Raw genomic sequence first — 12711 nt, 5'->3', positions numbered from 1 at the left:
GTAAGAAAGTGTGCATGTGCCACCTCCCGTTTAGTCCTTGAAATGTTTGCTGGATGGCGGTGCTTCTATATGGAGAATATATGATGAAAAGATGCGAGATGGTGGTACTTGGAGTGCTGAATAGATGGACGAACGGACACACAGACAGATGCATGGATGGACGCATGAACGGACGCAGGCGCGGATGCATGGACGAACGCAGGGACGGGCGCACGAACAGACGCACGCACGGACGGGTGGATGGACGCATGGACGGTTACACAGACGTACGCAGGAACGGACGGAAGCAAGAACGAATGGACGGACGAATGCTTCGCCCCACTCCCCATCATTCACTTCGTGGATATGCTGCCATTTTTTTTGTGTGTGATGGTGGGACACCGGATGCGCTGAAACGCACATGCGTCAAAGCGACGTAGCGTGGCGCACGCCTGCGAGTATATGACAGGACCGGCGCCTCGCGTGGCAAAGCCGGCGTGACACGACGAAATAGACGCCGGCGAGCACGTGCACCACGTCACGACGAATTGCATTGGTGCCTTGAATGTGGAATGTAGTCATGTTCTCACACGACACGTATCTCATAATTATCATGTTTGCACCAGTCACAAACAAGCTCTACAGGCAATTCATTTAATACAAAGACCCAGACTTATTTCGAGACTTCAAAAAAATTCGTAACTGCCTCGACAAGGACTTAAAAAAAGCGAGGTGTGACTATTACTCTAACCAATTTAAATCTCCTGACGGGCGCGCCCATCTTATCTGGAAAAGATTAAATTCCATCTTAAAACGTAACATCCCACCTGATAAAGTGAGCAAAGTGATTGTGAACGACGTACAGCTGACAGGGAAGTCTCTGGCAGACGCGTTTAATCAATACTTTGTAGGGGTTTCACAGCCTGCTACAGTGCAGAATGACGTTGAAAATATTGCGCATAACAGCAGCTCTATTTTCCTGAAACCAGTTATTGAGGCTGAAGTAGTAAATATAATTCATAACTTAAAAACCAGTACGGCTAAAGATATCGATGGCTTCCAAATTAAACCCATAAAGTACACCTCCGATTTGCTCGCACCCATACTTACCCACATTTTTAACCTATGTTTGTGCCAGGCTGTTTTCCCCCGTAAAATGCAAGTAGCCCGTGTAACAGCCTTACACAAAAAGGAAACAAAAACGACATGGCAAATTACCGTCCCCTTTCTATACTGCCGGTCATGTCAAAGGTGTTAGAAAAAGTTATTTTAAATCGTCTTACAGATTTTGAAGAGAAGCACAGTCTCTTAAACAGCTCACAGTTTGGCTTCCGCAAAGGACTTAGTACGGAGTTCGCATTGCTAAAACAAAAAGAGTCACTTTTGGCAGCGCTAGAACAAGGAGAATTGGTTCTTGGGCTGTTTATTGATTACTCTAAGGCTTTCGATCACATAAATCACCAAATTCTAATTAAAAAACTTGACCGTTACGGTTTTCGAGGGAATGCCGCGCACCTAATTACGTCTTATCTGGAACATCGGAAACAAAGGGTTCATATCGACGACTGTTTTTCCGATCTATTGCCTTTATCTTCTGGTGTACCACAGGGGAGCATCTTGGGACCATTTCTTTTTAATATCTATATTAATGACGTGGTCAGCATTAGCCCTAGCGCTGAATTTATTATTTATGCTGATGACACCAGCATATTTTTACGAGGAAATTCGGCGGACAAATTAGTTGGCGAAGCAAATTTTGTATTGGAAAACCTAAATAGCTGGACTGAGAAAAACCATCTTAAAATAAACACGAGCAAAACCAAATCTGTAATATTCAGAAGTAAAAATAAGAAGGTAACATTGACGCAACAAATACTGCTGAATTCGACCCCGCTTGATTAGTACCCAACATTAAAACACTAGGAGTGGTCTTCCAGGAAAACCCTTCTTGGAACGAGCACATCGACACAATATCAAGTAAGTTATCTCAAATAGTGGGACTAGTCTACCGGAATCGCCTGATCCTTCCGAGACATGTAATGATATTAATTTACAACTCTTTATTTTCCTCAAGAATTAACTATTGCCATCTAGTTTGGGCATCCACTAGTCAAGAAAACATACAAAAATTGTATTGTCTACAAAAAAGATTTCTACGTGCTGTAGAGGACGTGCCTTCACATTTTCACACCTACCCGTTGTTTGAAAAGTATAATGTAATGCCTTTTGAGAAGATGTACAACTTTAGATTAACGAAAGCCTCTAAACAAGAATTAAAGGGGAAACATGTATTCTTGACTGAACTTGCCAACCTTAAAAGAAATTGTCAGCCTTATAAAACGCGAAACTGCGAAATTTGGACTGTTAAAACTTGTAGAACAACATATGGGCGACATACGTTAGGAAACAGGCTTCCGAGGCTACTAAATGCTTTATATGAATTTAACTTTCAGCTGGAAACCAACACTTTCAATGCAATACGTTCCTTTCTTGCAAATAATTACATTGACACTATATAATATCTCGCGCATGCCTATGAGTGTCAGCTATAGAGAATATGTCGGTGTACGCTAGGCATGGCGATTTGTAACCACCTCATATTTTCTCATATTTTCTCATATTTTTTTTCGGTCGTGTATTGAATGATTTGTGCAATTATATATCTATAGTGTACTCTATGTAAATTACAAAGTTATGTTAATCTGTATGCATGTATTATGAAGGTAATCTATATGTACTGAGCTATTTAGTACATCCGTTGGTGTATATTTTATTTTGTGTATGGTTTGTACGCAAGACGTGGTTATTTGTAGTGGGCTCACATTTTCCTTCGGGTCCTGTACTAAGTGATTTATCTGTTCAGTACATTTTTTTTTCTTCTCTTGTTGTTGTTATTGTTGTTGTCTGTTTATGTACTGAGAACACCGTTGTACGCTGGTGCCAAAACGGGGGCCCGCAGTTTCGTCAAGCTATCCTTGCGATGGCTTTTTCTGCCGGCCTCCGGCATTGTGTACTATGTAAATGATGTCAATAAAGTTCACTGTTCACTGTTCACTGTTCACTGTTCACATACCTTCGTCATCCATCGGCGTCGCCTAATACCAAGGTACATGAGAAGCTAGCGAAGCGGCGGCGAACGCATCATCAGCGTGGCATGTAGTCATGTTGTTACATGGCACGCATCTCATGTTTATCATGTTTTCACCAGTATCCTACCTTCGTCATCCATTCACGTCCCGTAATACCAAATTTGGTATAAGTGAAGCTAGCGAAACAGCAGCCAGCGCATCATGAACATGGCATGTAGTCATGTTGCTACATGACGCGCATCTCATGATTATCGTGTTTGCACCAGTCACATACCTTCGTCATTCATTAACGTAGTGTACCACCGAATTTGCTATATGGGACGATAGCGAAATGGCCGCTAGCGCATCATGAGCGTGGCATGTAGTTATGTCACATGACACGCATGTCATAATTTTCATTTTAGGGTCTGTCGCTTGTGTTAGTCATGCAATCATGTCATACCATACAAGTTTTGGAACATTCCATGTGAACGAAGCCACCGCAAGAGCTGCAGGACCATGCAATGTAAATCATGGCATTCATGACATACAGGTCATGATTTTCATGGTATGACTAGTCACACATGTTCTTCAAACAGTCATGTTATGCATTACCAAGTTTTCTATCAATAGCATTATCGAAACGGCCAGGAGAGCTAAAAGTTGTAGGCGGCTACATAGATGGAACCGCTCAGTCGCCGAAGTTCACTAAGAAATGCTTCACGTTTAAAAGCGGGAGACAAGGCTGTGAAGCGAAGAGCACGTGGTGCCGAACGCAAGTGAGTGAAGCGACCATGAAAACACAAACAGGTCCTTATGAATGTGTAAGTAAATTGTTACGGTACAAACCCTCGCCTCGTCGTCATTTTACGCCATTAAATTTACTATGCCATGTACTTTCGGCGCAAAAAATGCATTCGCATTTCCTCACAATTTCTTTAGAGATGGTGGAGTCGTTTTTTTTTGTTAGTGTCAGAGGTGAAAACGCAGTGAGCGCTATTGCGACCAGGGTTTGTGGCACCGGAGATCCAAGATCAAGATGTCGAGGAAGCAGGAGGTTGCACTTCGTAGAGGGGATTTTTTTAACATTATTTACATGGCACGGGCTCTCTGAGCCGAAGCTCTACATTGAAAGCTCTACATCGAAAAAGGCGATCTATTAAACAAGCTCCGTGAATCACACTAAGCAGCCCGCGAGGGCTGATTAAATACAGTCTCATCTCCCCAGATCTCTAGGTCAGGGAACAGGTTTATACGGCACTGTCCAATAACATGTATCGCAGCATACACGTGTGTTATTATGCTGGCACCGCCCCCAACATACACATACACAAATACACAAATCGAACACGTGTATGGTCCCAGTGATGCTGCCTCCTCCGGCGAATCTTGCTTGTGCGGGTGAAATGAGTCTGTCACCTCGCCGCTCGGGCCGACCACCCATGCTTTGTGGCACGGCAGACGTGGTCTAAGCGCCTCCGAGAGGCCATGCCTGGACACCTGGTGCTGATTTGAGCGTCGGTGGCCCATCAGTCAGAGACGCACAGCGTGGTGGTCCGACGTCCGTAATCGGCGGAAGCCCGGCATTGTGGCCTTTACCGGGGCACGAAGACGCCACTTGTCGCAACTCGGCGGGGACCCGAAGGACAGTGGTGCTCCGTAGAGTAATTTCAGCCACGCAGCGCCCAGTACACGGAAACAGCAGGGAGTCTTGGCACTGCTCCTTACCTCCACAAAACGAGGCGGCTGCCTTTCTTCCGTTCAGGTGGCCGCGGCTAAAGGGTGGCCTGCCAAACGCAACAGTACATGCATCTGCTAGCAGATGAGCACGAGAGCGTCTGTTCGGGGTTTAGGGGTCCGGCGTATGGTTTTTAATCCGTGGAGACAGAACCGTTGCGGGGTAGAGGTCGTTATAAAACTCTAGCGTGACGGTGTTTCTTGCACGTATGGCCAGAGAACCCTAGCCGTAGGTAGTTGTGTATCAGTCCTTGCAACAGTGGTCTACTGTATGGGCCTTTTTTACGGACAAAGGGACTTCCTCCTTTCTGGGCCGTTGCAGAAGAGTACGAAAGCCAACGTCACAGCTTCAGCAGTGCCTTTCTTGGAGGGTCACGCGCGCTAACAACAAACCAGAGAGGACTATGGTGGCACCCAGATCGCCTTGAATAAAAAGGTCTATACACTGCAGTGTGAACGCTTCGGGAGCGCAGTCGCACCACTGGCTGTAACTAATTTCTGATGCGCTTTGCTATTACAGGCTGACGCGCATTTCACAGCATATACATCAATAGGGTGCTGCAAAGTAGGATTTTCTCATTTTTACGATGCCTTACCAACTCACTGCTTTGGTATCCTTGATATGGCATCACATCACGCTGTGAGGGTCTCCCTTTTCTTCTGGATTTATCGCAAAGAAGCCGACTGGCTATAGCTGAATATTTTCTAAAGTGAAATTTCTCGAACCCTGCCCCATCCTTTAATGGTGCGGGAAGCTATTCACCCCTTACCACAGTTTTAATTTCTTTTGGAAACGCGGACTACAGAAACTCCGGGACTCCATGCGGAAGTCGCGTACTCTACCACACGACCCCGTAACTTCTTGAAATCATTTTGCGAAACAAACCTATGCACAAGTCATGTTGGGTGAGCAGTCACGTTAACGAATGTAATATTGCGTGACAGAAGAGTAAAGTAACACCGGATGTCACACAATTTGAATAGCGCATAGAGTGGGTTGTTAAAAAATTCAGCCTGCTCCGCTTGGCGGACACTGATGACACACGGAAGCTGGTGGTGCGCAGTAGGCTTGAACAAAGTGGAAATGAAGTGACATTCACGCGGCATGAAATAGGCGAGTGAAGTTGGGAAGCAGCCGAAGCAATAGTAGGCCTAGTGGTGAGTTGGGGAAGCATTGCCAGTGGCTGGGTGTATTAGGCTTATTTTTCAGTGGTGGGAGTAGTGAGCAATGGTAGTGGGCCAAGTGGTAAGTTGAGGTAGTAGTGTTCAGTAATAGTAGTTAGAGAAAATAGTGGGCGCAGTGGTGAGTTGACGTAGTAGTAAGCAGTGCTAGTGGTTGCAGAGAGTAGTGGGCCGAGTGTTGAGTTGAGGAATTAGTATGCAGTAGCAGTGGTTGGAGGAAGTAGTGGGAGGAATGGTGAAGTAAGCAGCGGCTGTGGTTAGAGGAAGTAGTGGGCCTAGTGGTGAGTTGAGGGAGTAGTAAGCAGTAGTAGTGGCTAGAGGAAGTAGTGGGCGTGGTGGTGAGTTGGGGTAGATATGAGCAGTGGTAGTCGTTGGACGGAGTAGTTGGCCTATTGGTCAGTTGTGGTAGTAGTGAGCAGTAGTAAAGGTTGGAGGGAGTAATAAACCTACTTTTGAGTTGACGGAGTATTGAGCAGTAGTAGTGGGCGTAATGGTGAGTTTCGGTAGCAGTGAGCAGTTGTAGTGGTAGGAGGGAGTAGTGGACCTATTGTTCAGTTGTGATAGTAGTGAGCAGTAGTTGTGGTTGGAGAAAGTAGTGAGGAGAGTGGTGAGTTGAGGTAGTAGTGAGCAGTGGTAGTAGTTGGAGGGAGTAGTGGGCCTAATGTTCAGTCATGGTAGTAGTGAGCAGTAGTAGTGGTTGGAGGGTGCAGTGGATCTAGTGGTGAGCAGTAGTAGTGGTAGGAGGAAGTAGTGGGTGTAGTGGCGAGTTGTGGTAGTAGTGAGCAGTGGAAGTGGTTAGAGTGAGTACTGGGTGTAGTGGTGAGTTGTGGTAGTAGTTAGAGGGAGTAGTGGACCTATTGTTCAGTTGCTTCAATAGAGAGCAGTAGTAGTGGCTGGAGGATTAGTGGACCTAGTGGTGAGCAGTAGAAGCGGTCGGAAGAAGTAGTGGGCGTAGTGGTGAGTTGTGATAGCATTGCGCCGTGGCAGCTGTTTAAGGGAGTAGGGTAGTGGTGAGTTGTGTGAATATTGAGCAGTGGGAGTGATGGGTCGAGTGGCACGCATCCGCAGTGACGTATACTCACTTTTGCGGGTAAATATCACTACGATCTACGATGGTCACCGGACCTGAAAAGATTTTCCAACAGCAGCATGGCTGTTAAAACCTCCCAACCCATTACTAGTAGCCCAGCAGTGATTCTGTATCGTCATCAGCCAAAGCATCCACAAAGTGTGAAGCTACGTAAGTGAGCGTGGTGCCTTACAGACGCGAAGTGGGTACCTCGCTATAGTGAGGATGATGAACTACGGCTTAGTGGGTACATTTCTCTTTCGCAAAAGTATACAATTTATGGCTTGCCGCCAGGTACTCCCTGTCGGTCCCTACGTGGGAGACGCCCGCTACGCGCTAAGCGTGTCCTGCAGGACTGAAATAAAATTTTTTCATTCCATTCATTGGTACTGCGCAACTGTACTTGCAATCGTTCATCGGGAGAGTCGGCAATGGGCTTTCAAAATGTCACTCCTCGAGTTTTTAATGTGGCAGTGCGGTGTGTTCCGTGCCTGCCGGCCGCACTTATTGAGATACGAATTATATGGAGACTCTGGGGGGCTATTTGCTATTGCCGTAAGGTTGCATTAAAAGTCGGTATCAATGTTCCTGTGTTATACGCACTATTGAAAGCCCGAGAGTGCTAGCGATGAACTCGACCGAAGCAGAGATGAAACGAGTCGGTTATCTCTATCGGGCGAAGGGCGCATGCGATAACGTTGCGCCGTGGGCGATAGCAGATGGTCCCCCTTCCCCGTCTATTGTCGCGACGCGTTCTTTTACGAGTAGGGCGTTGTAACTCGGGGTCGTGCGCACCGTATATTTCTAGCGGGTGTCAGCAGACAACCAATACCTCTGCATATGCTGCACTGTTCCGTCATGCTGAAGCGATGACAGAACGAAAGTAACTTCGCTCGTTAGAGCTGCTGTATTCCCTTGCACCAGTAGTTTGTATACAGAGTTACGCCACATTTGATCCGATAGGAGCTAGCTACTAACCTCACTAAGTGTACCATTTCAACTTGCTGGCCTCTCTTTGCTTCGCTTTGGGGCGAAACGTTCACTTTATTTTTTTTTCGCACAGGGGTTGTAGCTGTAAGGCTAAACGCCTGCTTCAGCTATTTTATGCGCTAATGTGCCTTTTTTATTCTTGTGTGTCCCACCATTGCAGGTGTGCGAGCCCATGCTGGAAGAGATGAAGACTTTTTCCACTGGCTACGGGCAGGCAGGTGCTATTGACGTGCGCAGAACAAACTCCAGTGGCAAGTCGACGACGCCACTGCTGTCGACGACGTCGGCATCTGGGAAGTCGAAGTGGAAGAGACGTCAGCACACGAGACTCCGAGCCGAAGATTCCTTATAACCGCCGCTGTCGATGATGTAACAGCCTCCAACGTTTTTACGTACATCACGCGAGCGTCGACCGCGTGCGGTACCAGCGCCTTGCATCGGCGATAATTCATTGGATAATCTGCAATACCAGCAGTAGGCACAGGCGTACTAAACAACGCAAGCGCAAGTGTCCTCTGCCACGCTGTTCCTTTCAGTACGCTGCACGCCTTGTCGTAATGCCTGTATTAGTCTCTTATACAGGGCCTTCCGCTCGTGTGTACGCGGTAGCAAACCGGCCACCTTGGACTGGTTAACCTCACTGCCTCTCATTATCTGCCATTTTTTCCCTCTGCAATAGAAGACATGAAGTAAAATAGAAATTGTGTGAACAAAACTATGTGTCTGAAGAAAAGCGGCGATTTATCGATGCACGTTCTATTGATCTTTGCCGTTAACGCAATGCGGTGCTGTAGCAATTATGGTGCTCAAATGATGACCCCGAAGTGAAAGGTTGAAATCCTGGTCGCGGCTGCTGCAATAAAGTCGAATTCCTAGGGGTCTGTGTGCTCATGCTCAGGTGCTCGCTTAAGAATCCCGGTTGGTCGAAAACTCCGGAGCCAATCCTGTGTACCTCTCATATTCAAGTCGAGGTTTCCAAACGTAAAACCCAGCACTTATTGTTACTGCCTTCCTTCCTGCCACCACAGCGAAATGAATTGCGCAAAGTTGATGCGCAAGGCAATCTTGCGAGCCGTCTGCGATTGTGTGCGATTCGGGCTTCTTTATAACAAAGAAAGCGAATGTTTCGTCCTTAAAAGAGCAGTATGGCAGGCGTCACCGGAGCTTGTAATGCGCTGCTTTGTGCGCCAGTGTACATGACTCCACGTCTAGCGCATTACTGCCGTTGTAAGGCGCTCGCACTGCCCGTGGTCGACGCACGTGCGATACAATATAATGCTGGAGGCTGTACATTCTATCATCTGAAAACACGTCGCAAGCTGCAGTGTCTAGCAGCTGCGTAACCTGTAAATAGTGGACTCACCAGGCCAGAAACCAAAGGACATGAATCCCTGCCACGAGTTCGAAAAAAAAAAGGGGGTCGTCATTGCTTTTGCTCAAACTTGACACACGGCCTCACTGTGATCACAACGACCAGCTTTCGATGCTGTGACGCGCTCGCGTCCTATATTCAAAAGGAAAAACTGAGTTTTTTGTTTGTGCGCATGCGTGGGCATGTGAACTTGTCGCTACTGTTAGAGGATACAGCAATCCGTGGAACCGGTTTTATCAAAGTTTCAAATGGGATGCGTTTACACCATGCGCACTGCACGTGCTCGAAATCGGTATTGCGGAAGCTTACATTACGTCCCAGAAACAGTGTGCTTGACGACGGAGGTAAGGAAAAAAAGCGTTAAAAGTTACAAGCATGAAATGCCTAAGGTAATTAAGGGGGAACATGTGATCGCATTTTCCATGTACAGCGTAAACTTCGCTTGTACAATTCTGGCGCTACAGTGCCACCTCATACCGTCATACCACTTGCATTTTATTGAAAGTGCAGTACTATGTCAGACAGACTGCATTGTTGGTGCCAATGAAGACCCTCTATATCGCTAATATAAACTTCACTTCCGCATATGTCATTATGTACATACTGTAAATACGATATTCCTCCTGCTCTATAACATACTCATTTCATCAATCTGTTTCGTTCCTGTTGAGTGGTGCCAACGTTAAAGTTAGTAACGTAGGAGTCTGAGTACTATTACTGCATCTTGTTTAATGCGGTTTCGCTCATAAGCTGTATGGTTCATGCAATCTCAAAGTGTTAAAAAAGACACAGTTCCTACGCTCACTGTGCCGCGAAAGTTCAATGCACTTAAAGCGACCTCTGAGATTTGGTGTCCTTTGTATTTTTTTGTAATCTTAACATGGACATTGTGTGTTGTGCATTATACACCGGCTGAAATGGCTACTTCATGTGTGTTAACGCGGTGGCTGTAGCAAACGTGTAAATTACTGCATAACCTTGTCAGAATTGAATGGTGTTTTAGTTATAAAGTCGCCATTACCACGTTTCGTTTAGTCGCACGAAAGAGAGGTGTTGCTAGTTCCGAACGGCAATTAGTCCTTGCTTTTCACATGAGCACATCTTGTACAAAATAAGTGGCTGAAATGCTTTCGCTACACTTTTTCGTCCACGTCGCGATTGCGTTGGGCTCAGTACCTTGACGCGCTTGCATAAATTCTTCGTCATTGTTTTCGTGCGTATTCTATAATAGACGTGAGACTATTTTCTCAGAGGTGTAGGCAGCGGTCTCTTGATGTTCAGCTGAAATCCATCACTTCCGTTGTGACTGCCCGGGGCTTCAATGTTTCACTTGCATTATAGAAAGAAAAAGCGGTACCTGAGGTTTCTTCTTGGCCTGAGTACGACTACCTCCGCCTAAGTACCAAAATAGGGTTGAGAATTAGAGAACAGTGGTGGCGATGTAGCTGACCTTACTTCAAGCGGACTTGTCTTTCAGGGTTGCCGTTGGTGGGTACTTCGCGCCAAAATGGAAACTTTGCCACCCGTTTGGCGACGAAAAATTTCAGTCGGCGCCATGGCTGTTTTTTGACTACCTCCAAAGTTCTCGTTTTACATATTCAAACATATTTTACTTAATCATGAATACTAAACATTCCCTTCATACTTGCGTTCTTGTTTTATTTGGGCACCAGCCTGGTGGTCTATAGTGGCTGTTGCTCGGCTGCTAACTTGCAGGTCGCGGGATCGAATACCGGTTGCGGTGGCTGCATTTCAGATTGAGGCGGAAATGCTGTAGACCCACGTGCGCAGATTTGGGTGCACGTTTAAGAACCCCAGGTGGTCGAAATTTCCGGAGCCCTCCACTACGGCATATCTCATAATCATATAGTGGTTTTGGGACGTTATACAAATATCATACCGCATATCAATCATTCAATCAATCAATCAATCAATCATTTTTTGCTTTATTTAGCTACAAATTAGGCATCTAGACTGAAACACATGAATAATTTGGTGCATGGATGACATGAATACTTTTAAATGTTATCAGTACTTTAAACTTCGGCGCCTTTTGAAATTCCCCTCACGGCAATCCTGGTGCCTTCTTGAATGCTGCAGCAGCTCAAGCCACAATTCCATCTTTCAAGAAGACAAATCCACTTGTCGAAACGCCGGTTCCCGCGCAACGTCTGTTAACTAAAATTTCATCGCAGGCTTCCATCGTTCTCCGGCTGCTGTTTTTCTTTTAAATAAATTACGGCACACCCAACGAATGCCTCATGAAGCACCCTAAACTTCGTTACGAAACATATCCCGTGGAAAGCAGACCCTGATATGACCAGCTTAGCCAAATCGTGTTGTCATGCGGGGCAAGAAGTTTTTACAAGCAAAGCGCGTAGTTATTATTCTCTATGGCCCCACTTTTCCTAACACAGAGGCCCGTGCTCACTCTCTTCGAAGCAGCAGGTGTCTGCTGCTTGACGTCGAAAAACAGCTAGCATGCCATTGTTCAATAGCTAACGTAAATCAAGACCAGGCGTTTGGACCAGACGGACTTCGGGCCGGCACAGCACTCGGCAGTCTGCTAGCATTACACAGTGAGTCATGCTCGCGCACAAAAATCGCAATGGGAGAGGGCCATTTCGTTTCGTGAAGAGTGCTCAAGGTCATCACGCACATTGAACTATATGTAGCTCCTTTCCTGTGCCCTCTGTTCTTGTCTGCCTTCAACCGGGCTAGTCAGGTGGAGACAAAGCGCTTTAAGAGGACTGGAAGCTGGCCAGAACATGCGATTATATCGTAGTAGAAATTAAAAGAGCACGAAATGTAATGACATATTGCAGCATTCTTTTCGCACTGTGACTAGGATTTATATTTTTATATCATGCCTAAAGTTGTCAAAAAACGTTTGCTGCGCAGCCTAGCAGAAGGGCCTTGAAGCTGGATTACTGAATATGTAGTCGATCACTTTATTCAACGTGGTCGCGTAGTCTGATACTCTCGTGTACGCCAGTCCTCGAAACTCAAGTATGTAAATAAATATTCAGCCCCGCTCAATTCTGTACTGCTTAAGTTACAACGTAAAAGGAATAGCATGGTGAAAAGTGGCGCTGCCGTCGCGGCAGCCAGTGGACCAAGTGGAGCCGTGAGCACTCATGCGCAGTAAACCACCACGCTCGTACAGCCCGTGTGCTCACTGTTTGCAGCTTGGGAGCAAACGACTTCACATTAGCTGCAGACCGGAATACGCTAAATACCAATGCTTCACGACATTTTTCGCATAACGGTTCCTGCATGAGACTGACTGAGGGGCAATATTTGCTTCGCGCATA

The 12711-nt window shown here is 46.2% G+C and overlaps 1 protein-coding gene across 4 annotated transcripts in view; it reads left to right on the top strand.

Annotated features, from left to right (window-relative positions):
• LOC142817880 (uncharacterized) overlaps nt 1-12436 on the top strand; it is a 259330-nt gene extending 246894 nt beyond the window's left edge. For all 4 annotated transcript variants that reach the window (XM_075895812.1, XM_075895811.1, XM_075895813.1 and 1 more), the window contains one exon: nt 8186-12436. In XM_075895812.1, coding sequence (XP_075751927.1) covers nt 8186-8377 — 192 coding nt within the window. In that variant the 3' untranslated portion in view covers nt 8378-12436. The remainder of the gene's footprint in view (nt 1-8185) is intronic.
• Nucleotides 12437-12711: the final 275 nt, after the last annotated feature.

The sequence above is a fragment of the Rhipicephalus microplus genome, chromosome 5 (genome assembly GCF_043290135.1).
Source record: "Rhipicephalus microplus isolate Deutch F79 chromosome 5, USDA_Rmic, whole genome shotgun sequence".
Taxonomy (NCBI): domain Eukaryota; kingdom Metazoa; phylum Arthropoda; class Arachnida; order Ixodida; family Ixodidae; genus Rhipicephalus; species Rhipicephalus microplus.
The sequence above is the reverse complement of the archived record's forward strand: the minus strand, read 5'-3'. Positions and strand labels throughout refer to the sequence as shown.